The sequence below is a fragment of the Clytia hemisphaerica genome, unplaced genomic scaffold (genome assembly GCF_902728285.1).
Source record: "Clytia hemisphaerica strain Z4C2 unplaced genomic scaffold, Clytia hemisphaerica genome assembly, whole genome shotgun sequence".
Taxonomy (NCBI): domain Eukaryota; kingdom Metazoa; phylum Cnidaria; class Hydrozoa; order Leptothecata; family Clytiidae; genus Clytia; species Clytia hemisphaerica.
In genome coordinates this window covers 1,212,988-1,238,374 of record NW_027104192.1, presented here as the reverse complement: position 1 = coordinate 1,238,374, position 25,387 = coordinate 1,212,988, and the positions used below count along the sequence as shown (strand labels likewise).

The 25,387-nt window shown below is 35.1% G+C and overlaps 3 protein-coding genes across 3 annotated transcripts in view; 1 reads left to right on the top strand and 2 right to left on the bottom strand.

Moving 5' to 3' along the window:
* Positions 1-7,975, top strand: part of LOC136815166 (beta-1,3-galactosyl-O-glycosyl-glycoprotein beta-1,6-N-acetylglucosaminyltransferase 4-like) — a 71,554-nt gene extending 63,579 nt beyond the window's left edge. The window contains exon 3 of the mRNA XM_067071615.1: positions 6,342-7,975. Coding sequence (XP_066927716.1) covers positions 6,422-7,921 — 1,500 coding nt within the window. The 5' untranslated portion in view covers positions 6,342-6,421 and the 3' untranslated portion in view covers positions 7,922-7,975. The remainder of the gene's footprint in view (positions 1-6,341) is intronic.
* On the bottom strand, positions 1,116-5,007 carry LOC136815113 (putative uncharacterized protein DDB_G0277255). Its single transcript, XM_067071553.1, has 3 exons — positions 3,920-5,007; positions 1,973-2,204; positions 1,116-1,177 (listed from the first exon to the last, which is right to left on the bottom strand). Exon 1 carries the CDS (start codon positions 5,005-5,007, stop codon positions 3,922-3,924), a length of 1,086 nt encoding a protein of 361 aa, XP_066927654.1. The 3' UTR covers positions 1,116-1,177; positions 1,973-2,204; positions 3,920-3,921.
* Positions 7,976-13,285: 5,310 nt separating the features above from the next.
* Positions 13,286-25,381, bottom strand: LOC136815165 (centrosomal protein of 41 kDa B-like). Its single transcript, XM_067071614.1, has 12 exons — positions 25,276-25,381; positions 20,152-20,209; positions 18,544-18,591; positions 18,218-18,279; positions 18,013-18,097; positions 17,621-17,675; positions 17,125-17,315; positions 16,698-16,765; positions 16,320-16,434; positions 15,803-15,955; positions 14,690-14,743; positions 13,286-14,421 (listed from the first exon to the last, which is right to left on the bottom strand). Exons 1-12 carry the CDS (start codon positions 25,336-25,338, stop codon positions 14,333-14,335), a joined length of 1,041 nt encoding a protein of 346 aa, XP_066927715.1. The 5' UTR covers positions 25,339-25,381; the 3' UTR covers positions 13,286-14,332.
* Positions 25,382-25,387: the final 6 nt, after the last annotated feature.

The window sequence follows — 25,387 nt, the reverse complement described above, 5'->3', positions numbered from 1 at the left end:
ATGTGTATTTCCTTCGTTGTGAGACAGGGAGATAGGAAAGCAAAACATCACTCGCACACTCGCATGAGACAGGGATGTAATATGGTATATTTCCTTTGTTGTGACACAGGGAGGTGCGAGAGGCGGGAGAGCTAAAATACCACTCGCGTGATACAGGGATAATCACGTACCTGATAAAATAATATTTCTTCCCACTATTTTACCGAGCTTTTAATATATTATATTTTAATATGCCTTAATATATACATTAATGCTTGTGAGTGAGAAAGCATAAAGAGCAAGCTTTTATCCCCTATTGATCGTGATATAAAGAGGGTCTTAGATAATATCCTTGAACTCATTCGCATGTCAATGACCTTCTTAAAGTAACTCTCACAGGAATCTGCAAAGACGTCATCCTAATAGACGTAATAAAAAACTTACCATTGTTGAAAGAATAACTTTTCGTAATCACTTGGGAATATAATTACTACTTGCATCGTGTTTACGTCATATTTCTCATCTTTTCACTTTTCTACCGTGTAGGAGTGCCAAACATGAGATTTCTATAAGGAAATTTGAAAAACTTCACCGCAGAAATATTTTCAATATTTTGCTCAATTTTTCGACTGCAAGTTGTGGGGTAGCAGAAATATATATCAATGTGTTCCTTATAAGAGCCGCTAAACGGATATCGTATTTTTGTTTTCACCACGACGTGTTATTGAACGTTTTAAGTACTTTTTGTTTTAAGCCTTTGATCTTTCTTTTTTTTCTTTTGTTTAGCGTGACGCTAAATGATGTGATTACTCATTTTTTTGTCGTTTAAAATATGACAGTGTGCTCGACTGACAGAGAATACTGTAACACAATTTCGAAAAGAATTGATTTTTTCATAAACTAATATTTGGTTTTTAACTCAAATGTAATCGCTTATTATGGTATGTAAGGTTACTATTCCACAAAGTGACTGGAAAATATAATATAATTCATAACGCAAATGTTTAAAGTCATTCAAAATGTTCATTTATCAACATATCCATTTAATAATGTTCATGTATCAATCATAGCAGTACCAATGGATGTTTCGATTTGTTTTTCGTAAAACCTTGCAAAGGTCGATTCACATGACCAACCTGCTGAGTCTAGTATCTTCTTTACATCAATTTTTGTTTTCAAATTCGACGACGCAGCAGACCTGCAAGAATGAGAAGTATATCTCTTGATATCAACACCCGATAACTGTAAAAAATCCTTGCACCATCTTGCAACTGTATCTTTTGAAACAGGCTTGAATGGTTTTATGTAACTGATAAACAAAGGGTAAGAGGTTCTATTATTTATAGTTTTAGATAGGTAGGCTTTCAGATTTGATGGCACGCAAAGCTTTGGTTCATTAGGATACTGCAAAAACTCAAGTGGTTTAAGGTGTTTTCCAGGTTTAGTTTGCTTGATTTTATCCATAATGGGGATAATAATTTTATTTGGTTCAACTGTTATGTCTCTTAAGTCGATTTTATGAATAGTCTGCATTCTTTGACCACCTGCGAGTAGGGCCATTAGAACCACAAGCTTTTTACATAATATCTTCAAGGGAAGATCGTCTTGATGAGGTAATTTTCTGATGTAGTCAAATACTATTTTAACATCCCATGTTGAATAGAAACGAGGAAATGTTGGTTTACATTCAAAAAATCTTTTAATTTTCAAAGTCTTTTAATAACAGGGTATTCTCCAAATGGAATGCCTTTATCAACCCAGAGAATAGAAGAGAGGGCTGATCTAGCTGTACAGAGCTGAGAGTAAGAATAACCTGATCGTGACAGTTGGACTAAAAACGACATTGCATCATCTAAGTTTGGATGGACAATGTTTACTTTATTTTCTAAGCAAAACGTATACCACTTTCTAAGAATGGGTTTATATTTGGCCAATGTGTTTTTCCTCCAACTTGTCATGATTACATCCACCACTTCGGGTGAAATCTTCATACCTATGTATGCAGCCCTGACAATAGACACATCATCAAAGGAATTTTGTGAGCCATCGGATGAACACCTTTTCCCACAAACATATTGGCTTTTTGGGGCTTTATGTTGAACGGCGGTTGAATCATAAGACGTTCTAGCATAGGATACCAAGCTTGAGTTGGCCAACGAGGAACAACCATTAAGACTCTTCTTGGCTTGTCCCTTCTGATCTTTTGTAGCACTCTTCCGATTAGGCTAAAAGGTGGAAATAAATAACACTTATACTTTGACCAGTCGACAGTAAAAGCATCGGTGGCAAAGGAGTTCTTCTTTGGGAATCTACATACAAATCTATCAATTTGGGCATTTGAGGGGCTTGCAAAACAGTCCAAGTCAGGCATGAAATTTAACTGTTTAATGCCTTCATTGAAAAGCTCCCTATTAAGCATTGCTTCAGCATTTTTATACAACTTTCTAGACAGGGCATCAGCTTCAATATTCTCCTTTCCAGGAATGAATGTACAGGTAATCCATATACAATTTTCAATACAGTATTCCCAAATAAGTTGTCCTAATTTATTACAATTAGTGCTGTGACTGGTTCCCATTTTATTGATAGTTGAAACAGCAGTAACATTATCACAGTACACTTTAATGTGTGAATTTTTTATGTATTTTGTAAACTTAGTGATTGTATTGAGTATTGCCTGCATTTCTAACACATTAATGTGTACATCTTCAACAAAATCCCAATGACCAGATAACTTTTTATTGGAAAATACAGCACCCCACCCTGTTTTTGAAGCATCAGTATATATTTCATGATCAAAAGGGGGTAGATCAATAGATTTCTTCATGTCCATGACCTTATCTCTCCACCAGGAGCATTCTATTTTACATTCAGGAGTGAGCCTAATTTTAGCATCAAAATTGCCTTTGTTTTCTCGAAGACAAACAGTTTTATAGCTTTCAAGACATCTATAGTGTAATGGCCCATATGTTGAGCCAGGAAAGGTTGCAACGATTTTACCAATAAATCCAGCTAATTGTCTGATAGATATTTGAAAGGATTCTATTAAGGTAACTGCAAAACTCAAAATGTCATCTTTTTTCTCCTGTGTTATTTCAACAGTCATGTCAATGGAATTAATCACAAAACCTAGATATGTAATCTCATTTGATGGTATTAAATGGGATTTTATTGGATGGATAACATAACCTACTCCATCGAAGAGTTTTATTGATTTTATGACTCCTTTTTCACATTCATTGTATGTTTGACCTTGAAGGAAGAAATCGTCAATAAATTCAACAACAAAATGGCCTTTTTTTGTCGTAAATAGCACAGCAAAGGTTTGTTCAGTTTTGTAAACTTCCTTGGACATGGTCCGAGGCCATTCGGGTAACAGGTAAATTTATAGAGTCTTCCATCAAAAGAAAATTTTTTAAAAATCTTTGATATTTTTCATCAATTCTAACACTGTAATATGCATCTTTGAGATCCATGGATGCCATGTAACATTTAGGAGTGATATTTTCTAAAACAGTTTTAATAGTATCCATTTTAAAGTGTTTAAACTCAACATTTTATTAAGATTTTTTAGATTCAAAATAAATCTTCTTCCACCATCAGTTTTTGGTACTGTGAAAATTGGGGAGACAAATTCTTTTTCTTCTGGTTCACATTGAACTATTACTCCTTTTGAAATAAGTTTTCGAATTTCTGTTGACACAAAGGCTTCTTCCACAAGAGTGAAATTAGCATTTTTACAAAAATGCTGATAATAGAAATCATGGTTAAATTTAATAGTGTCACCAAGAACAATTTGAAGAATTTCTGGATCACTTGTATAATTCTCCCATTCTTCTAAATGATTGGAGAGTTGTCCAGCACTAAAGTTTTCAACTTTCGCTGTTAAGTAATCATTCAATGCTTCAATTTGTTCTTTGATGTTTTTCAAAGAACTCACTTTTAGTTTTTTCTCTTTTGATTTCTGTTGTTGTTGTTGTTGCTTGAATGACGATGATTGTGATAATTCTTCCGACCTTGTTGCCAGGAATTTCGGCCGTGTCCTAAAAAAGACTGCGATTTGTTGTAAGATCTGTCTTGTCTGTCATAGGATTCTTTCTTTTGGTACGACGATCGGTTGTTGTACTTCTTTATTTTTCCACCAACTTTGTTGGTAATATCAATACTTTTCAAGACTTTCGATACATTTTCACCGAATAGTTTTGAATTTGAGGATTTAGTTTGTGTCGTCAAGCATTTGAATTCTGGTTTCAACACAGAAACGGCATGTTTTTTCCTGATGTCAGAAATGTCAGTGTTTACACGGCCAAGTAAGGCCACGATGTCAATCCCCACTTGGTAAATCTGTTGTTGGGTCAATTTTTCAGGTGAGGTTGTCGTTGACACAGCAGCATCTACTAAAGTTAATGCTCCACAAACTGCAGTCCTGAGTGCTTTTTGTATGCCTTTATATCTCCTGTCATTCTTCTTTTGGAAAGACGAAAGCAGTTTGTTAATCTCCTCATTCATATCCAAAATGGTTAGTTTCTGACAATTTTTTGGGACTACATATTTCTCCATGAGTGGTTTAAGTTTGTCAACAGTTTTGGAGTTACTCCATTGTTTATCTATTATTTTAGCCCAACCATCATCGATTTTTTCGCCCTTTTTCTCTTCTGTGCTCACAAGGTTGAGATTAGAGTATAAGTCAAGAGAAGTTTCTTCTTTACCAACACTTTCGTTGTTTTTCTTTTCAGCAGCACTTTGGCTGTCATTTTTGTAGCTACTTTGGCTACCATTTTTATCAGGGGTTTCCCCTGCATGAATAGATAAAGCATCACTGTCACTCAAATGTTCTTCTCTTCTCCTCCTCTTTTTTCTTTGTTTTGAATGATCGCTTGAGGAACTATCAGATGAAGATGAAATCGATGAACCACTGCTGCTGTTGTCGGAGTCAGATGATGATGATGAGTCAGAACTAGTATAACTTCGTTTTCTTCTTGGAGATGATGTCTCAAGTCCTTTTAAAATATCTTGTATATCAGCCATTTTTCTCAGAGAGGAGAATTCCTAGATTTAGATTCACTTCTAAAAGAAAAAGGAAAGAAATTGTACTTTTTATCAGAAATTGTAAAATATACTCTTTTAAAATGAAATCCTTCTGTTCAAGAAGGTTTGTTGTACACGTGTGCGCTTACCACGACAGCTTGCTATGGAATGATTCACTGTGCCGCCCACGCTCGCTATATCTCACCTAGCTCTCTAGAGACCTGGAAACTAGAATGCCGTTGAATATATGAAATCCATTCTAAGTTCAATTTTAAAGTATTTTTCCAAATGAAATTTCGGATGTAAATACACGTAAATACATTTTTTTATATGAACAAAACTAATGAAGAACATAAGGCTTCGATTGCCAAAATATTAAGAACAAGTTAAGAACATTTCAAGGCTGCAGACTCTAAAACACATCTGATTTCTTAGGAAATCGGACAAAAATACTTACAAAACTGTGAAAATAAGAACAGGTTAACAACATTTCTAGGCTTAAAACGAAGTTAAGAACTTCCGAAGGTTTTAAAATTTTTGCTTTTGCTTATGAAAAAACATGGAAGCCGAAAGTGCCGAAGTTCCTTCAAAAATATGTTCCGAAAGAACGTTGTAAGGCTGGAATTATCATTGCGGGGGCTGATAGGGGACAAGGGGATAATGGGAGAGTCTTTTAATATCTGCATTTTTAATCAAAAGATTCTGTTGCTCTTAAACAATGGATTTGAGTATACATGTGTTCCAATAAGAAAAACATTTGCTCGCTTTCAGAATATCGTATTGAATGACGCTATGTTTTATTTTATCTTTAAAAGCTTTTAAAAAAAGTTTTGCTTTGGGAATGCAGAAAATGTGTCTAACAAACAAAAACCCTTTTGTTTTCATTGTTTGTTTCTCCTTTGAAAGGTTTATTTACACTTAGTTTGTTAATACTTTAGAAACATCGCTTCAGCTGTTAGATAGAGTGTAAGGTGGGCCTTACCAGAATTTCAAGTGTTTGTGAAAGTTTTGAAAGTTTCACAAGCAGACATATTGATTTGACGAAGAAAGTAAAGGGTTTAGGAGTAATTCTCAAATGTTGTTATCTTGTGGTTGTACTTTTGAATATTGTAATTCCTTTTCAGAGAATCGAGCTGTAGATAAGTCAAATGTTATTTCCTGAAAAAAATTTTCTGCATCATTTTGACAATTTACTGTACAATATTAACTTTGGACAACTGATGATTTTCGGACTCGGGCCTTCTGATGATCTGAAATATTGATGACTATTACAACAGTATGTTTCTAAAATTATCAGTGCAGTACTTTAGATAGGTTTGTATTTATTTTTTTAGGTGCGATCCTACAAAATGACTTGGTGATGTATATGATAATATGACAAATAACCGGATTATCAATCAAGTTCGATTATAGTATGCGCTCGCTTCGACGTGGAATTGTTTTGGTTTTAACATTTTGTATCATGGTCTTCTGGATGAAAAAGAGGTACTCTAATTCCACACACAAAAGTTTCAAATATTCGTCCATTTCACTTATCTATAACCAAGAGGTTAATAGGAAAAGGTCTTTGTTGGAACTACAGCAGAAAGCTGATTTCTATATCACTGGTCAAAACTTGACAGTGCCTAAACGTCGGCAACCATCAACTAGAGCTTTGAAAATATCGAAACAAGTCTCAGAAGTCGATTCGAATTATCGATTAAATCGATTGTTGTATCAATTATGGGATCCATACACGAACGAAAATGAACATAATATGTTCACATGTCAGCATTTAGTCAGCGAAAATCGTAAGATCTATCAACACGGAAAACGATTTGCTCGAAAACTAAATAAAAAGTTCTACGAATATGCTAAATTGCAAAATATTTTGGACGCGATTGGACCGACATGTAACAATTTACGGAAACTGTTCCGCTATCAGACGCCGAATTTTGGACCGGCGTCTTATTCGGTTGCTTACACGGTAACACTGGAAAGGACCGCTGAGCAATCGTTACGTATGTTACTAAGCATATATCACCATGACAACGTCTATTGTTTACATCCCAACGCTAAATTTGGTATGAAGTACTATAACGTATTCCGAAAAGTATCGGAATGTATTCCGAATATTTATTTACCCGATCGGATTTTTGAGATCAGAGTTAAAACACATAATCGGTTAAAAGCGGAAGCGCAGTGTTTCAAGAAAATGTTGAGCGTACCGGTACCCTGGAAATACGGAATCAACCTACCGTCCACAGTATTTCCGCTGTATAACCATTCGAAGATTGTACACTATTTACGCTCCAAACCATATGAGGTTTCGATCAACTGGAAAACTCCGAATGAAGCACATTTTATGAGCCGTGTGCAGTTTGTGCACGTTGCAAGGAGTATCGAAGGAGGAGATCGTGCCCTTGTGAGGACTTCTAAACGGAAAGCTCCTCCCCCACATGGCATCAAAATTTATCGGAAAGGAACCTCTTTTATTGGTACTCGACAGTTTTACGAATTCCTAGTGAACGACCCGTTAGCGAAACAGTTCTTAGATTGGACGCGGGATACGAAGAATCCTGAAGACTTTTATTATGCTAGCTTATATAAACATATAACGAGAGAACCTCGGTCGTCACCCGATTTTGGCACTTCGGGATTGATATCGGGATACAAAGTTCGCCCGGAACACAAATTGCAAGATGTATCTGTAGACCCTGAGAATAACTTGTTAATTTCACTTTGGGGGAGTGATCGTGGGCATCGGTGCCACGGAAAATACAGAGGCTCTGTATGTATCCTAGGATCTGCTGATTTGAAATGGCTTTTGCAGCAAGGATATTTATTCGCGAATTCGTTCGATTTTCGAGTTGATCGACTGGTTGTCGATTGTTTATCGAAGAATTTGAAGGATCCGATTTTGAAAAGTTTGTGAGTTAGTGATTTAATGATTTATTTTTGCAGAAAGATCTATGATAAATGTTTTAAATTACTTTGTTTCTCAATTCAAGCCAAGGGATTATCGCTCCAGAAATAATGACGATGGTTACGTGAAAGTCTTTTCCGGCTTATTTGGACATTTTTAGGAATCAGTTATTAGGCCAGTACAGTACACTAAGGTCCCGAAAAAACATCTCCCCCGGTTATAAATTTTCAGAAATGTCATTTATTTATTTTTGAAAGTATTTTCAGCTATCAAGAATTGCTCTAAATAGCCTGGTTTTAGTATATAATTACCTTGCTATAGGGTTTTTAGAGATGCAATTCCCAACCCCTCCACCCCCGGCGAACCTTGTTTTTCACGGCGGCAAAAAATGGCCTTTTTTCTCCCACTCGCTCAGCAACCTAATACAACTTGCGGCATTTTCGACCACTTTGTTGATCATTATACACTTTTTGTTCCACCATCAACCTTTATATGAATTTCCAAAAAAAAATTCAAAAAAATTTTGAAAAAAGAATTGTCACGTGATAGCTGATGACGTCATCGAATTTAGAACGAAAAAATAAAAATTCAGTTAGCTCTTTGGTAGTACGACCATTCGATAGCTCTCAATGAGTAGTACTCGAAAATGGGGTCAATTGTTATCGAGACCCTTCTGAAATTCGAAAAATTTAGATTTTCGTTTTGCCCATATATGGTAAAAATCAACGATTGACCAGGCAATTTTGCTTGAAAAAGCTTGGAGGGGTATTTATACGGTATGTTTCCGACATTGTAGAGACCTGAAATTTGGCATGAAGCAAGCCTAAGTGAAAATAAAAAATTTGAATTTTAGACTTTTTCAATTTAGGCATTTTTCTTGTTGCTAGGCAATATTTTATTAAAAGACGGGGGTAAAATTTGGGTTTTTCGTTAATTAAAAATCGGGAAATCGGAATTGCAAAAATTCAAAAATTCAAAATGATTCTTTCATCATAGGGAACCTACCTACCAAATTTGACGATTTTTCGACAACCCTAAGAGGGTGTTTAAATAGGGTCCCATGTTTCAAAAACTAGAGTTTCGAGTAAATCGACTTTTAAACTTTTATTTCTGGTAGAAATCCTCATGAAATTCGATATTAACCTGAGTATTCCGAAAGAAATAAACCTTAAATCGGCTTTAAAAGTTGTTTGGCTGAAAATATAGATAAGTTCGAGTTGTTTAAGCCAATAAAACGAATTTTGAACAATTTTCGACCTTACCCCCTGAATAATTTATGGTTTTATATTTAGCAACCTCGTCCCAGTCTCCTAAAAAAATTAAATTACGATATCTCGTGACCAGATTATCCTAGAATAAAAAGTGACCCCATTTTCTGACGCAGAATTTTATGCTCTTTGTAACTGAAGTAGATTCAAGGTTTGATTCTGACTTTTAAATTCAGATTTTTTAGAAAAACTGCTAAAAAGGGACTGGGCACGAATTTTGAAAATTTTTTGAAATTTGAATTTTTTTTGCCAAATCATATCCTTTAAGAATATCTATAGGTTTGACAACCTAACAGTCACTAATAAGCTAATTTGAGGCCAGTGGGAGAAAATAACTCAGTTTTTGCCGCCGTGTTTCATATTTCGAGAAAATATCTCACCCTGTCCCCTACCATAGAGTATACAACAGCTTTGCGTTTTTTTCAAATTTTCAAAAGAGGTTCGGTCTGAGCTGGTTTGAAAGTACTTGTTCCTCCAATGAATATTGAAGAGCATGTTTCCTTTATGTTAACACACTAGCTTTCACCCGGTCTTGCTCTCGCTCCCGCCAAACAAAATGGGATAAGCTGAACGCATCATTAGTCTTTTCATTCGATAGTGCATAATTTCCAGCAGGATGCAAAAAAAGAAAGAAATCTTATACAGGTGTAACATAGAATAAGTACTCCCCAGAAAAAGTACTCCCCAGAAAAAGTACTCCCCAGAAAAAGTACTCCCCAGAATAAGTACTCCCCGGAATAAGTACTCCCCGTACTTATTTTCCGAATAAGTACTCCCCGTACTTATTTTCCGGGGAATGAATATTCTCCACCGGTACTATTTTCCTAGGAAATTAGTACCCCCTCTGGGAAATTAGTACCCCCTCTGGAAAGTTCTTACCCCCTCTGGGAAATTTGTACCCCCTCTTGAAAATTCTTACCCCCTCTGGGACATTTGTACCCCCTCTGGGACATTTGTACCCCCTCTGGGAAATTAGTACCCCTGTAAAAAATACCTTTTTTCCAGGTAAAAAGTTAATACAGTAAGACTTAAAATGGGACCTTAATTTTCTAGCTTCTCTTTTACTCTCTCTCGACCTCCAATCAGCTGGAGCTGATAGATAATCGATCAAACAGAATATCTTGAGTCCTTTTGTAATGCCCTTTGAAAACGTCTTAAAGAATCATGCTTTTTCGAGAATACCTCTGAAACTCTAAAAGTCTCGAAATTCTACATTGGCGACGAACATCGGTACGGTCGATAGTCCAAATATTAATTTAAAAAATCTACTGTTAGAGGCCATTTTCATAATATCCGAAAGCATGCTAAAAAAGCAAAAAGATCACACACTGGAACAATTCATAATTTCTAAAAAATGTTAAAAAGAAAAAAAAGTTCTTATACCCGGACACAATTTCTTGTTGACAATAAAAATTTTCCCCATTTGTAAAAAAGCATGTCAAAAAATTTCAAGTTGATAACAGAGTTTGTCCACATTTTGAAAGCAAATGGAAGAAATCTTAAAGTCTTACACATTTTAAACGCACTTTGTAATTTAAAGCTTCCACATTTCAAAAGCATACGGACAAGATATTTCCCAGTGGGACGAAAGTTTTCCATAATTTTAAGAACTTCTTCAATCTTTTGAGTCACTTGTAAAATTTGCAATTGAGCCAAAATTTAAAATTTTGAAAAGAGAGCAAAAGAAAAATTGAAAAAAGAAACACCTTTAACCCTATTAGCCCCAGGAGGCGGGGGTACAATCTTCCACGCTGGTGTTCTTTTGTGTATATCTTGGAGATAACTTTTGAACTATTTAACCAATCATTTTCAAATTTTGACACGTGATAGGCATTAACAGTGTGAATTAAAAAAAAATTGAAAAAAAATGATGACGCCATGAAATTTTGAAAATTTTACTTATCTTAGCATATGGATTTTAAACCCTTTGCGTGCCGTTACCTTGTTTTTGTACCCCAATCCATTTGCCGAGGGGTAATTTTTTTTAGTAACCTGATTTGCCGATGTCGTATATATACGACATGCAAATTTTAACTCGTGTTGCCGCATGTCGTATATATACGACAAGGATATTTTATTCCTATTTGCCAATGTTTGACATTTGTATTTGACATTTGTTTTATATATATTTTATGATGATAGACTAAAATAAACCTGAAATAAATCTTTTGAGCACTTAACCTTTCCGCCACGCTGTTTTTTATATTTTCACGCTGTCCCAACGCAACTTTTTTTGAGAAAACGCAGTGTTTGGGAAAAGTGCCATATCTCAAGAACTAGAAATCTTTTGGTAAAAAATAAGCTATCCCTGAAAAGCTAATTAAATTCTGCAGCTTTTAGGTTGGGTGAAAGTTCAATTAAATTACTCTAACTAAAATGGTAGCTCTACATTCACCAATGTTTTTTTCTTCACTTTTCGGCAATGTCACTTTTTTGGCATTTTTCACTTCCTATGCAAAAAAAAGTGGGGGGATCTTAATTATTAAATATTTCTTTAGTGTTTTATCAATATGTACTTACTCCTGAAGCCATATACCAAAAATAAGTATCCAAAAACAATTCTAGTCTGTCTAGTGGTCACAAGGGCTTTTCAAACATTGCTCACTTTTCTCAGAAATCAGTGTTTTTTCCGTCCGCCATCTTGAATCAGTGTTTTTATTTGAAAAGTGCTGACTCACACCGTGATCATAACATTACATCATTATATATCAACGGAAAGCTTAGACTCTCTACTTTCTTTTTCTTCTTTTTTCAACGATCAGAAAGCAAGCCAATCAAAGATATTGTGCGAGAAAGATATGCCTATCAAATTGCGTTTATGTACGGCATTCGGGACGACTCAAGGACGTATATGTACGGCATTCGGGTTCAAAAGGTTAATATATACTTTCACTACTACTATGGATTTTTTTATGTCGGATATATACGACATTGGCAAATAAGAAAACCATTTTCCTAAAAGCTGATTTCTCGGCAATAGAGCTCACTCTTTTTTAAAGGCCTCGGCAACTAGGTAAAAAAATTTGATGTCGGATATATCCGACATTGGCAAGTAGAGTGAAAATTTGCATGTCGGATATATACGACATCGGCACGGAAAGGGTTTTAACAGAAAAATCTTAATGGAAAATGCAAAACCAGCAAATATATTAAAGAGGAAGCTTTTGATGCTAAATAAAACTATCGGCATTTTGACCCTAAAATGAAAATTTTGAAAAAAAACAACAACAAAAGAATGCTAACAGAGCATTCACGAATTAATGCATCGGATCATTTCAAAGATTTCCAGGCTGCCACAAGTTTTTCATATACAATTTTCATATTCTTCTCGAGGTGGGATACGGGATTTGATTCTTATGAAATAAATGCTTATAAGAAAAATAATTATGCTCATATTGCGCACGGTCCTTTGTTTACTTTGTAAGAACTAATTACCGAAAGGTATATCACCGTCTATCAAGAGTTATTGAGTTGATTCTTATAAAGTAAATGCTTATAAGAAAAATGAATATGCTCATATTGTGCACCGTCCTTTGTTTACTTTGTAAGAACTAATTACCGAAAGGTATGTCACCGTCTATCAAGAGTTATTGATTTGATTCTTATAAAAAGCTGATAAGAAAGTAAAGAAAAAATCAAAACTGTGAAGCTAAAGACACAAAGATATATGACGTAATCCAAAGAAAACCCGCGAAAATCGTCCGTGGTTATACGAGCGTGTAATTTGTAAATTGATTTTAGTGAGTTCGTCCACCGTATCAAGTACTTTCGTTTTCTAATATTTTTTTCCGCACCGCGGAAGCTGATTGTAATACTTTCGCTAGGCGAAATTAACAAAAAATTCATTCGTCAAGTAATGGTAAGTAAGTAATTTTCCGACCGCAGTCGAGGGCGACCCAAAGGCTCCCTTTTCGTATAGCTGTCTACCCGAAGGTAGGGGAGGGCGCCACTCCTTTCCCTGGATTTCTCCACTTACCCTTGATCCGTCTCATTAGTTGCTGAGCAGAGAGGCATCAAGTACCATTTTGTGAATCTTTGGTATAACCCGGCAGGGGATATATATTGAAAATGATAAATACTCAGGACAAGGATTGAAAATCAAAATTTACCTCTTTTGTCAAGTTATATTTCTTTATTTTAAATCGTTTTCAAATATATTCAGCATTAGTAAAAATCGTGTATATAATAATTATAAAAAAGAAATGAACATTTATAATAATAATTTTAATACAATTTTACAAGGATACCATTTCCAGTAAATAAAAACAAATATTTTCTTTTTCTATTTTCTTAAAATAAAGCTAAATGATGCCCTGGAAAAATTGACGATTGCCCTTTTTTTCCACGTCGTGACGTCATGAGGAGGATTTGCCGTTGTTACCGTTGCCGTTGCTTGGCTTGAGTCAAGGCATAAACTTGAATAATATTTTTCGTATTTTTTTTTCTATTTCGTAAATGTCTTTCCTCATGGAGAAATAAATTAGAGCAAAAAACCGAAAAATCTTTCCAGGAACCTTATAGGAAATCACAATAAACATAAAATTCTAAGGCAAAGTATAAAACACAAAACATCTCATCCTTTTTCGGTAAAGACAAATTAGAGGAGTTTTATAATTCATCAATAAGCTCTGGTAATTGGGCTCTTCCAGAAAAAAATCCGTTCATTGGGGGTGGAGGATGAATTGTCCAAGGGTCCCAAAAAAGTCCTAAAAATTGCACTGTCCAGAGGGTGAAAAACGAAAATGCCCTGGGGTAAATCATTGAAAAAATAATACATCCTCCACCCCCAATGAACGGATTTTTTCTGGAAGAGCCCATTCCCTGTCGATGCATAAAGGGAACATTAATTTTGGCGAGGCCTGTCATTCGTCAAAATTTAAAAAGTTTGACAATTCGTCAAAATGAATTGACGCCAAAATTAAAAATGTTCATAATTTTTGCTGCTCGCCAAAATTAGTTCCCTTAAAATGTAGCTGAAGAATATACGAAATCAGGACGTCCCGAAATAACTTTCCATGACGACTTTTCGAAAATAAATAGAAAGGAAGATATTACAAAGTAAAGAAGGTCAGAGTTTGGAAAAATGTCGAATGGCTCAATTGTCTGTGCTGGAGATAATCTGTGTTTAAAACGACAGAATTGATTAAACTCATCAGCGATAGCTTGAAGCAGTCGATGGAGCGCTTGAGCGAGCGGATGAAACTTTACTATTTCGTGTGGTAGTACGTGAAGACATTCGACCTAGAAAAAGATTCATCATTTCATGCTGTTAAAATCAAGTTTGTGCAAAAGTTCAGAAGTAGTGAAAATTCAAAACAGCTTAATCAAAAGAATAGACTTTATTGGTTCAGGGAAAGAAATATTGATGAAAAATTCATCGATGAATTTACAAACGTGGTTGGTGTAAAAGATTGTGAAGAATCTGTGTTTAAACTGGGATGTTTTTAAAGAATTGATCATATTTGAGATACTTATTAGAAAGCCAAAAGTAAACAATGAGTTCACTTACTTGACTCGTTACTGAGAAGGACTTCATCCAGATGCTCTTGAATTGATTCTAACACTAAATTGTTTCAGAAATCAAGAGTCAAGGAAATGATCTAACTCATGCTTGGAAGAACAATTGAATCGATTCGTTACTACGCAAATCACACTCGTGTCAGAACTTATTTCCCAGTGTGTAACCCGGTTCGTTTTTTAAAAGGTTTACACCTTGTTGAATTAATTATCAAACCAAAAGTTCAATCTACAATCCCAATCTGACTTAATTCTTCTTAAATTTGAGGTGTTTTAGTCTGATGTTCAATGCAACATGATGTAAACACTAAGGGTGTTACTCTTTTGTGCTTATTTGTAGGGGGGTCACTTTGCAATTGGAAAAAGTAAACCAACAGCATTTTATAATGACCCCCCCCCCATTTTGTGAAATTTTCCTCACTTAATACCCCCCCCCCCATTTTATGAATTTCTTTTCTCCCAGAGTACCAACCCCCTGCTTATTCCACCCCCCCCCCCTTGCAATTAAGCACACAAGAGCTTTTACGATTTCGCACCTGTGTGGGAAACGAACCGAGTCCCACCCTGGCAAAATCTGATTTATCGATTTCCGCATTACGCAATTTGTCAGTATAAGGTAAAATCCATTCATGGGAGTGGGCTGGAGTGGGCGAAAATTTTCAATCCAAAGATAAAATGGAAAATAATAAATTTGCCAAAATAATCCTTGAAAAAATTCGCTAAAAGTGAGGGTGGAAGAAGTAAAATCAGTCTCTTACTCCCTGGAGACTTTTTACCTCCTGGAAAAATAAAAAACATTCCTTAAACCCCCTGGAAATTCTTATTCAGATTACCCCTTGGAAGGTTCGTCCACCCCCACCCCCTTGTATGGGCATACAATGGAATGGCCCAATTGTGCTCGTGCAGAACAGATGTTGATCTTTTTTGTATAAAAATGTTGCATAGGCAAATGTTAGGAGATTAAATGATGTCCTGTAAAATTGCGCTACTTTATCTCTCGAGAAATTTCACGAGGAAATAAACTATCCTTTGGAGAAGAAAAGAAGTCAGTGGGTCCAAATAAAAACTTAACAAAGTGAAGTAATATTTCATTTGAAAAGGATACGTTCTGGTGTATACCATTCCACTCCTATATTTGAAATGACTTTTGGAGGTGGTTTCAATTTCCCTTTGCGGTCTGTCTTTGGTGAGAAACAAGTGGAAGGTACTGTCCCCGTGATGAAACAAGATGGAAATTTCTTGTGTAAAACTTTCATTCCTAAAAATTAAAAACAATGAATTGCTCTGGTGAGATACGATTTCAGAAAACCCTCTGCGGGCAGAAAGGGTGTCAATGAGGTGGCGAGAAAATCGATCTTGAATAATAAAACTGAATTCCTGAACTAGACCTCGTTAAGATCCCCGTTTACTTATTTTTGAGAATATTTATCTTGTTCACCTTTTGAGGTGTTTGGAGATAAGTTTTTCAATTCTGACCCCCTCTGTATTCAAACTTTTTAACCCAAATTTTGATCAAGAACTAAAGATTACAAAAAGTGAAACCAAAGGAACTTATAGGGTTGTTTGAAAACCCTCTGATCTTCGTATCATTATTGTAAGTGACGAGCCACGAACTAACTAACCTCCTGACAGCATAATGACATTTTCAACATCTTTTTGTAACAACGAGGTGGCGACTTGTGGAGCAAGTTTTTCGTCATCGTCGTAAACAATTATTATTTTTCCAGGTTTGTTTTTCTATCGTGTGAACATTTGATTGTCAAGGAAAAAACTTGAACATCAGAGAGGACAAATAGCCAACTTTTAAGAAGCTAAATAGGCGAATCTCAACAATTGTTGATCATTCTAATCTAACTGGTTTGGGGCCAAACACTGAATCGCCGAAAGCTTGAATTTAAGTTTCTATAGAAAGGTTATCTAATAATTATGACGTTTGAAAGTCGGTGTAGTAGCTGTTACAAATCAGATTAAAGTGTGTGGAAATGATTTGAAAAAGATACGAATGCGCATATTTCTTTGGAAAGATAATTAACTGTCCTATTTAACATCGCTGATGGATAGTTGATGGCTAGAAATAAAAAGAAAGGAACATTTTAAATTCAAACTTCAACGCAAACTTCAAGAAATTTTTCTGTCCTAGGGTAACCAATCATTCAAACCTTGAGGAAACTAATTTTGTCGAGAAGTAAAAATGCTAAAAGTTATTGAATTTGGCGATGGACTTGAAAAGGCACAAATGTTTTGAATTTAAGCGAGAGTGGATTTAGAACGCCGTCGAACTAATTTTGGTAAGGTAAATTGATTCTTTTTTACGTTGAAATGATTGTTTTAATCGAAAATTCTAAGAAGTATGAATTACCTTATGGGAAGAAATTTTGACGGAGAGAAAATTTGGCGGATTTGTCAGGGTGATAAAGGGATTTTTACCTCCAATAATATGTCCTTCGTCAAAAGCATCACTGTCACGTATATCAAGCAACAGGTACGGAAGACTCAACGGGTCAGGTGCAACGATCTCTCTGTGATGCTGTTCTTCTTTTTCTTCAGATTCAACTGTATCATTATTATTATTGTTGTTGTTTCCACTCGTACTCAGTTCCCCGACACCGCGTATAACACTGTCAGGAATATAAAATATTGTGAATGACACAACCAAAATAGACCAAATTACCATCATCGAACTGTTGACAATGACTTCCGTTCAAATGATCCAAAGGAACCTAAACCTAAGCAGATTTCCAACGGCACTAAAATCCGTTTCTAAGTTTCAAGCTACAAGGCAGGTTAGAGTTTAAGTAAGAAGCAAAGAAATTGCAAGCGTAAAATACAAATTCTATGAAATTTGTAAGTATTTAAGGGAAGGATGGTATAGATAAATTTAACTACTTTTGAAGGTACACAATGATTTGGCGTAAAACCTTACTCTAGTAGACAAGATCGATCGGTACCACCTCCTCCGTCTGTTTGTTCTTCTTGTTCTGAAGAAATGATAATCGATTGGTTAAAATACCTACGTTGGAAATTTTTTTGTGAGGAAGTCCTGTTGTGACTTTGCACATATATATCAAAGACCAGAACATTTTTCGTTCTTGAGGCTATGACAGTTATCTCACACTTATGAAAATAACCTCAAATGACTACAGTACTGCTAACAAAAAGGAAGAATGTCAAAGTATACGTCATGGTGTCCAAAAAGACCTGATTCCTGATAACATTTTTTACCAGTTTTTTTTAAACATTGAACCAAAAGGGTAAACCATTTTAAAATTGGTTATTTTCTTTAGGTAGTGGAGAAAGCTCTAACTAAAAACAAACCTGGAAGTAGACTTCTGGGAGAGTTTTCATCCAATTCTGAAATTCTTTCCATTTCTAAATTTACCACTTCTGCAACTTGCAATACCTGGAAAAAACATTAAAAAAAAGGAGACATACAAGACATACAAGACCATTTGATTTCAAAATCAACTAATTAAACCTGAGATAACTTTTGCTCATAAAATAATATTTAATGCTTTCTTACCAATTGCGAAAACGTTGAGATTTTCATCCTTTTGAATAATTCATCTTTGCGAAATCTATAATCTGGTTAAGAAAAAACAAACAAAACATTGCTTACAAATTCGAAAATAGCACACAACCAACAAAGCATGCAAATTACACTAATTCAGACAACCGCACTTTTTATATCTTATTGTAGCTTAAAGGTAGATCATAAATTAGGAAGAAATGAATGTCAAAAAATTATAGACCAAAGGAAGAAATGTGGGAAATTTCACTACAATGTCACCGTTTACAAAATCTCCCTGCTGTCTCACTTTTTTTTTCATGGTGAAACATACAACTTACTTTTCCGTAGATCCTCGATTTTGGACATGTAGTTGGAAACACTAGAACCTATTTAAAAAGAAATGAAACAATAAGATATCAAATCAAAAATTGCGTGACATAACACTGTTTTTTGTAAAGTGAAAGTAAAATTGACATGGTCATTAAAAAGTTTTTGTGTCTAATAAAACCATACTAGCCGGTACCCGGCGTCGCACGCCGGTTTAGCTGTTTGCTGAACGCATTTAAAGTCCTTTGAGATGTTGGGAAGGTGGCTTAAACACGATAAAATCAAAATTAAAGGGAAGAATTTTCTTCAAATTTTGACTCTATCCCTCCCGGGTGACGTATCTTTTAACCATATTTTGAAAAAGATTTTTGTGGCAAAAATGATCAGAAAACAAAAAGGGCGTCATTCTCAAATTACACATATACCGGCGACTACCGGCGACCAGCGACGTCCGAGACGGCTCTGCAATTAGATTTTTTTCTCGTTTCGCTCGCGTTATATTTGCCGTAGCTCTTGATGTTTAGGAAAACTTTGATGTCAAGATAAGCGGAGTGAAATAATAGACATGACACACTATTCTTCAAAAAAAGGCAGCCCTGGGGAGGGGGTACTTAGGCAAGAGAAGGGTATGGGTATGTGCCGGCCTTAAGGGTGCCTTTTTTGAAACATGGCAGTTTGAAAAATCGGAAAATCAAACTTCAGTCCCACTAAGAATTGGAAAAATTGGATAGAAATTTGGTCAAATTAGTTCCAAAAAGTTAATTGAAATTCACACAATTTCCCTTGTTTCTTCTCCTCTTTATTCTGCTAAGGGTCCGAGGGGCAGGGCCGAAAGTCAGCTCGCAACCATAGTCCCCCCGGAAGGCAGCTAGGACACGCAGAAAAAAAAAAGCGTGATAGCGCAATTTTATGTTGCTTTTTATAAAATAACTTCGTCATAACTTCAATAATTTTTCAAATTCAACAATGACTTAGATTTACAGCAAAATAATTATCGACATACATGTTTAAAGGTCCCTTTTTACGAAGAAAGAATTCTAGTTTTTACCGCCTTTTGATTGTATTTTTAATGTTGCTGTTGTTCTAACAAACTTGTTATGTTATGTGATTCTTGTGTTTTATTTTAAATTTGTTCTTTTATTTAACAGATTCTGTTTAAAAGATTTCTTTTGTTTTGAAAAGAATTCGAATGTCTCAAATCAAATAAGGTCGTCAATTACATTCGAAAACATAAAACAAAAGAAAAGAAAGAAAAAAAAAGAAAAGAAAAAGTCTAATCTATCAATCAAAACAAAGTCTTTATAAAACGGCGCGAATATCGTTAAACAAATTTGTGGAGCAAGAACAAAATAAAAGTCATCTTTTGGAAGAACAAAAACATTGCGTGCGAAAACGAAAGTAGTACAGACAGAAAGAAAGCAAGACGACAAAACGACATACAGACTACCACTATTAATATATAGATAACTTGCGGCAATAGAATTAAAATTTTAGCTGGTTTTAGGTGTGATACCGATACTAGTCCAAAAAATGTTTGGTGTGTGTTAATGTGTTCAAGGAACAAAAACCCAAAAGAACCAGGCCTAATTGAAAGAATCAAAACAACTAGAATAAAATACCTGTATCCACCACTGCCTTAACATGTTCGAATTTCTTGTTGGTTTTTCCAAGGTAAGTCTATAAAAAGTAAACAGAGTTATTTTTGAGAATTGACCAAAATTGACACTACTTTTTTAGGCGTACAAACTTTTGCGAGGTAGAAAAATCACGAAACTTACGACATTCATTTAACGAATTTGATGTTAAAAAACATAGAAATGAGAATTTTCACACAAAAAAAAACCATAGAGGGACGAATTCTTCCTGAATTGGATTGAAACTTTTATCTTATAACATAAGGGGCTTTAACAGGCAAAAGTGCCATAAAGTTAAAAGTTTTACAGATTTTCTATTTTTCAAGAATTTTTCGCGAGCATAAATTTTCGCGAATGGCCCGTTCAAGAATTTGTACCGAATTTTCACGAAAGTTTATATGCCTTAAAAATATATTCTGGCAATAGAGCTATTGGTTGTAGTGTGTGTTGAAGTTTTTTAACAAAATAATTTGGATTTAAATTGCCTCAAGGGAACAAATTTTCACTGGAACAAATTTTTGCTGAACAAATTTTTGCTGAACAAATTTTTTCGTAATTTAATTTTGCAGTTTTTTGGCAAATCCCCGCAGTCAAATTTTGCGAAAAACATGTATTCTCAGAATTTAAAAAACAACCTCCAAATTTGGTCTTTTTAGGGTAAGATAGGCCATATTGTAATCAAAAACACAAACTTAAACTTTGCAAAGCTTCCAAAATTTGAGCTGTGAACCGCAAAATTAAATCCCGCAAAAATTTCTTCCCTTAAGGTGATTGAAATATAAGTTGTTGCTAGTTTCAATTTCTTCATATTTTTTAAGCTTTAAACAGCACCTTGACTAATTCCTCAATGCAGTGCCAGACGAACTGCTGCTTCCTAATTATTCATGATAGTTCATGATAGCTATTTCAAACAATGTATCAGTAATGGTCAACCATCCGATTTAACAAATTGGATGAGTACCATAAAATAGAAAAAAACAACAAAAGTATCAATACAAAGTAAGTAACATTGAACCCTTTGAAGAAAATGCCCCATAGTTGGCTAGCGTTGTGGACATGAGAGACAAAAATTGCATGATAAATGGAGGATGTGAATTGGTACATTGATGCCCTTCTCAATTTAGCAGTTCATCAAGGTGCACAACCAAATATTTCACACTCTAGCTTTGTGTAAGGATTTTACCGCAGAGATCGATCATTGGAAAACAGTCCATCCGTCTCCATGAGGAACAGAAAATAACAAACTGAGTTTTGCTAGCATTCAAGAAAAATTTGTTGGCATTTAGTCAGCTGACTAAGATTTTTTCGTCTCTGAGTCTTTTAAAAGCATAAAAAGTCTTAATTAATATCAGTGATTCTGACCTTCTTTCATTATTATTCTGACCTTCTTTCATCCATAATCTCAATACAACAATATATAATCAATTTATAGAGAAAGGAAACCCAGACTGAATTTCTAAGCTTATCCTCATGTACAAAGAGGATAAGCTTAGAAATTCAGGGATGCAATGTTTATGCATACATAGGGTTTGTCTTTCAGTCCCAGACGACCGCACTGCAGTCCCTTTGGACACGTCGTTTTTTCCCAGAGGACTGCACAGCGGTCCCTGACTTCTTTTTTCAAATTGTGATGTTTTGGCGGGAAATAAAGAGATGTCTTTAAGTAGCTTTCATAGAAGATAAGATAGCGCGTCGTGTGCAAAAGACCGCATAAAAAATCTTGTTCGAGTAAAAAGTTTTGTTTACAAAAATATTTACAAACATTTTTGCAAGCAAAATCTGTAAGGCTGGAAATGGGATTTTTTACAAACTTCTATCAATCATTATGATTTTTCTATGAGGGCTAATCAAACAATTTTTTTTTCAGTTAGTAGATACTGTTGTGCTAATCATTTATCAGAAGAATGAATGGGTTTAAACCATTTTTTTCATAAAAAAAATTATCATTGAATGGCAAAAAATTGCTGTTTTCAATTTTTTTTGCCTTTCTCCGGTCACGTGACACGCTGATGACGTCTACATTTTGCAAATTTCTTTCAATCAAAATGATCCTCATACTATAAGTGAAAAAGGGTAAAAACTTGAGAGGCCTAGGTTTAGTGATTCCATAGATATTGAAGCATAAGTAAATGTATTCAAAAACTCATTTTACGGCTCTGGGAAAGTAGATGTGAAAACTCCGGGACTGAAAGGAGTTACTGTTACTATTGGCAGTAAAAAATACAACTTTTGTATTTTTCCCTTTTTTTGCAACAGTTCCAGAAATGAAAATAAAGAAATACTATCCAATGATGATCCTCGGCACTATATTAAGCTAGAATTGCTTTGCGTCCCTTCGCCTGAGAAAAAAATCTGTAATTGACAGATTAAACCGTGCGGGCGTTCTGCAAGCGTTCTCGCCTCAATCCTCAGACCGCGCACTATGTAAAATGGTAGACTTAGCTGCAGCAGATCTTTTTATGGAATTTGTTGGAATGTTTGCAAGGCTCTTGACAGAAAATTGTTTGTTTGATTGTCAATGATGACAGTGTGCCGTTATTAATTTTATTAGGTCTGACAAATTGATGTTTGGACAGGCTAGCCCTAAAGCTCTAAAACAGCATCTATTAACATGAAAACCAGAATATTTTACTATACTAAATGAGTTTATGAAAAATTACTGTAACGCAAGAAGCTCCTGCAGTGACTTCTTAACAAAAATAATTCTAACGTCAATTATTCAAAACACGATGTGACGTAAATTTTCAAACTTTAGAAGACGTGGCACTTTCTACGAAAAAGTTAGTAAAAATATAGTTTTTAAATAGTCAATGCGCAGGTAAAAACGAAGGTCTTCCGCGCGAGAAGTGAATTTAAGTTGTTGTTCCGTAAGTTCGGATATAACCATGATTGTTTTGAAATCAATGTTTCTATTTCTATTTCTATTTGGTTTAGTTGCAGGAGGCTTTAGAGGCTTATTCTTGCAACTATAGACGCTTACTAATGAGCGTCCTGTCAGCACCTTGAACTGACTACCCAATTCCCCTCACATGGCATGGGTTGACCTGGGCGAAGGAAGGTTCACTTGCTAAGTGAACTGCCATGAGTGGGAATCGAACCCTGGCCTCCTGCACAGAAGTCAAGGTCGACTACCACTATACCACGGCATGTATTTCTTATCTGGTCTTTTAAGGCGCGTCATGTTGCACATTCTTATACACTGATGATATATTGACGCTCTCAATTTGACGTTTTACTGCTCAATGATAAGTTCCCGTTTTCAATTAAATTGAAATCGCTTTCAAACTTCCAGAAGAAACTCTCGTAATTTAAGGTTTATTATTTACTTAGCTCATATTTATGGTGAAGATTTCAAGTCTCATTCTCTTATTCCATTTGAAGCATATATTATAAGAATGTATTTACAAAACATCTTCACACTACTCGATATACTCCTGTGGTTGATAAAAAACTAATTCATATCCCCCTTAAAAAAGATAAAGTTAGAGAGCATCAACAGTGCTGCAAATAACAGCCGTTGACCGGTAATTACCGGTCATTTCATAGTTTCTACCGGCCATTCTGAAGCTCAGTTTTTTCATTTTGTCTGATTAAAATTTGAAGATAAGAGGCTTAGATTAATACTTAATAGCGCTTCATTAAAATAGATGTTTAGCCAATCTAATAATCCAATAAGTCAATCTGTAATAACAGACTACAAAGATGGTTCCGCCAGACCCCCTACTCGTTACACTCGAAAAATTACCGGCCAACTGAAATTTCCCTATCAGTGTATACCTAACTCTTCATACAAAAATTACGGGAAACGCATATTTGGACTTTGTACCCTATGCTGCACTCAAGCACTTGAGCCAAAATCCTGCAAAGGCGGGACAAAAATCAGTTTTTTGAAGTTTGCAATAAAACGCCACATAGAAGATCTTTCAAATTCAGTATGTGAATAGAGCAGTAAAAACTACAACTTTTCTATTTTTCCTTTCTTTTGCAAAAGTTCTAGGAATGAAAATAAAGGGATAATGATAATTGAATACTATCCATTGATGACCCGCGGCACTATCGTAAAGCTAGAATTGCTTCGCGTACTCTTCGCTTGAGAAAATGATTGACAGATTGAAGTTTTTCATCCCCGCGGTGCGCGCCGCGCGGGAGCTCGGGCGCTCTGCGAGAGCTCTCGGGTCAATCCTCGGACCGCGCTTAAATGGTAGACTGAGCTGTGATAGATCATTTGGAAGTTGTTGGAATGTTTACAAGGCTCTTGACAGAATATTGTTTGTTTTATTGTCAATGATGACAGTGCTGTTATAAATTTTGATAGATCTGACAAATTGATGTTTGTAAGTGCACTTTATAGTTTTGATTCCCATTGAAGAATCATTTTCTGGTTTTCATGTTGTTATATGCTGTTTTAGAGCTTTAGAGCTACACTGCCTATTTGCAGCACTGATCAACAATACCATCTTTGTCATCAAGGGCTTTTGATGCGCAAGCTAAACCAGCGTTTGCAACGACGGGAACTGTCTAGTGATTTTTATTTCTATTTCTTCTATGATGGGAATCAAAACTATAAAATGCACTTTCAAATATGCGTTTCCAGTAAGTTTTGTATGAAGAGAAGAGTTAGGTCTATACTGCTAGAGAAGCCACCGAGCCCCTCAAAAATCAAAATATTAAATTAAAGAAAGTGGAAGTTCCAAAATTAGCAATTCTTGCCTGAACTTTAAATTGTGAAAATTGTTAACACACACTACTAAAGTCTCAACATATTTTGGGAATACAAAACAAATAATGTATATAATTATAAAAGCATGATAAAGAGAAGATAAACAATGAAGATAGAGATTAAGTTACTAATTTGCGTATAAGACCAGAGCCTTGTTTTATTTTGTGATGGATATGAGCTTGCCAATCTATTCTCATCAATATAAATTTATTCCGTAAGGTAAGATATTTTACTTGTGTGAACGACGTTTTATTATGATTTTGTAAAAATTGGGGAAATTATCACTCTTCTAGTTATGTACTATAGGAATAGACATCATCCTATGTTTTAAAAGGAATATTTCCACTGGTACCGAGGAAAATTAACGAAATTTATGGAAAATTTCTCACCGTAGGTTTCTTTGTTTTTCCTCCTCTGGACGCCATGTTTGTATCTGAATTTTTTGTAAACATAAAATTTTTACGACCTTCGAAACCAATCCATTGCGATGTTATTTTACCG

Coding starts and splice junctions, on each gene's coding strand:
- LOC136815113 (XM_067071553.1), bottom strand. CDS start 5,007: ATGGCTGATATACAAGATATTTTAAAAGGACTTGAGACATCATCTCCA.
- LOC136815165 (XM_067071614.1), bottom strand. CDS start 25,338: ATGTTTACAAAAAATTCAGATACAAACATGGCGTCCAGAGGAGGAAAA. Junction 17,316..17,620: donor GATCGATCTTGTCTACTAGA/GTAAGGTTTTAC, acceptor TATTCCTGACAG/TGTTATACGCGGTGTCGGGG. Junction 16,435..16,697: donor CCAAAGAAATATGCGCATTC/GTATCTTTTTCA, acceptor TTCACACGATAG/AAAAACAAACCTGGAAAAAT.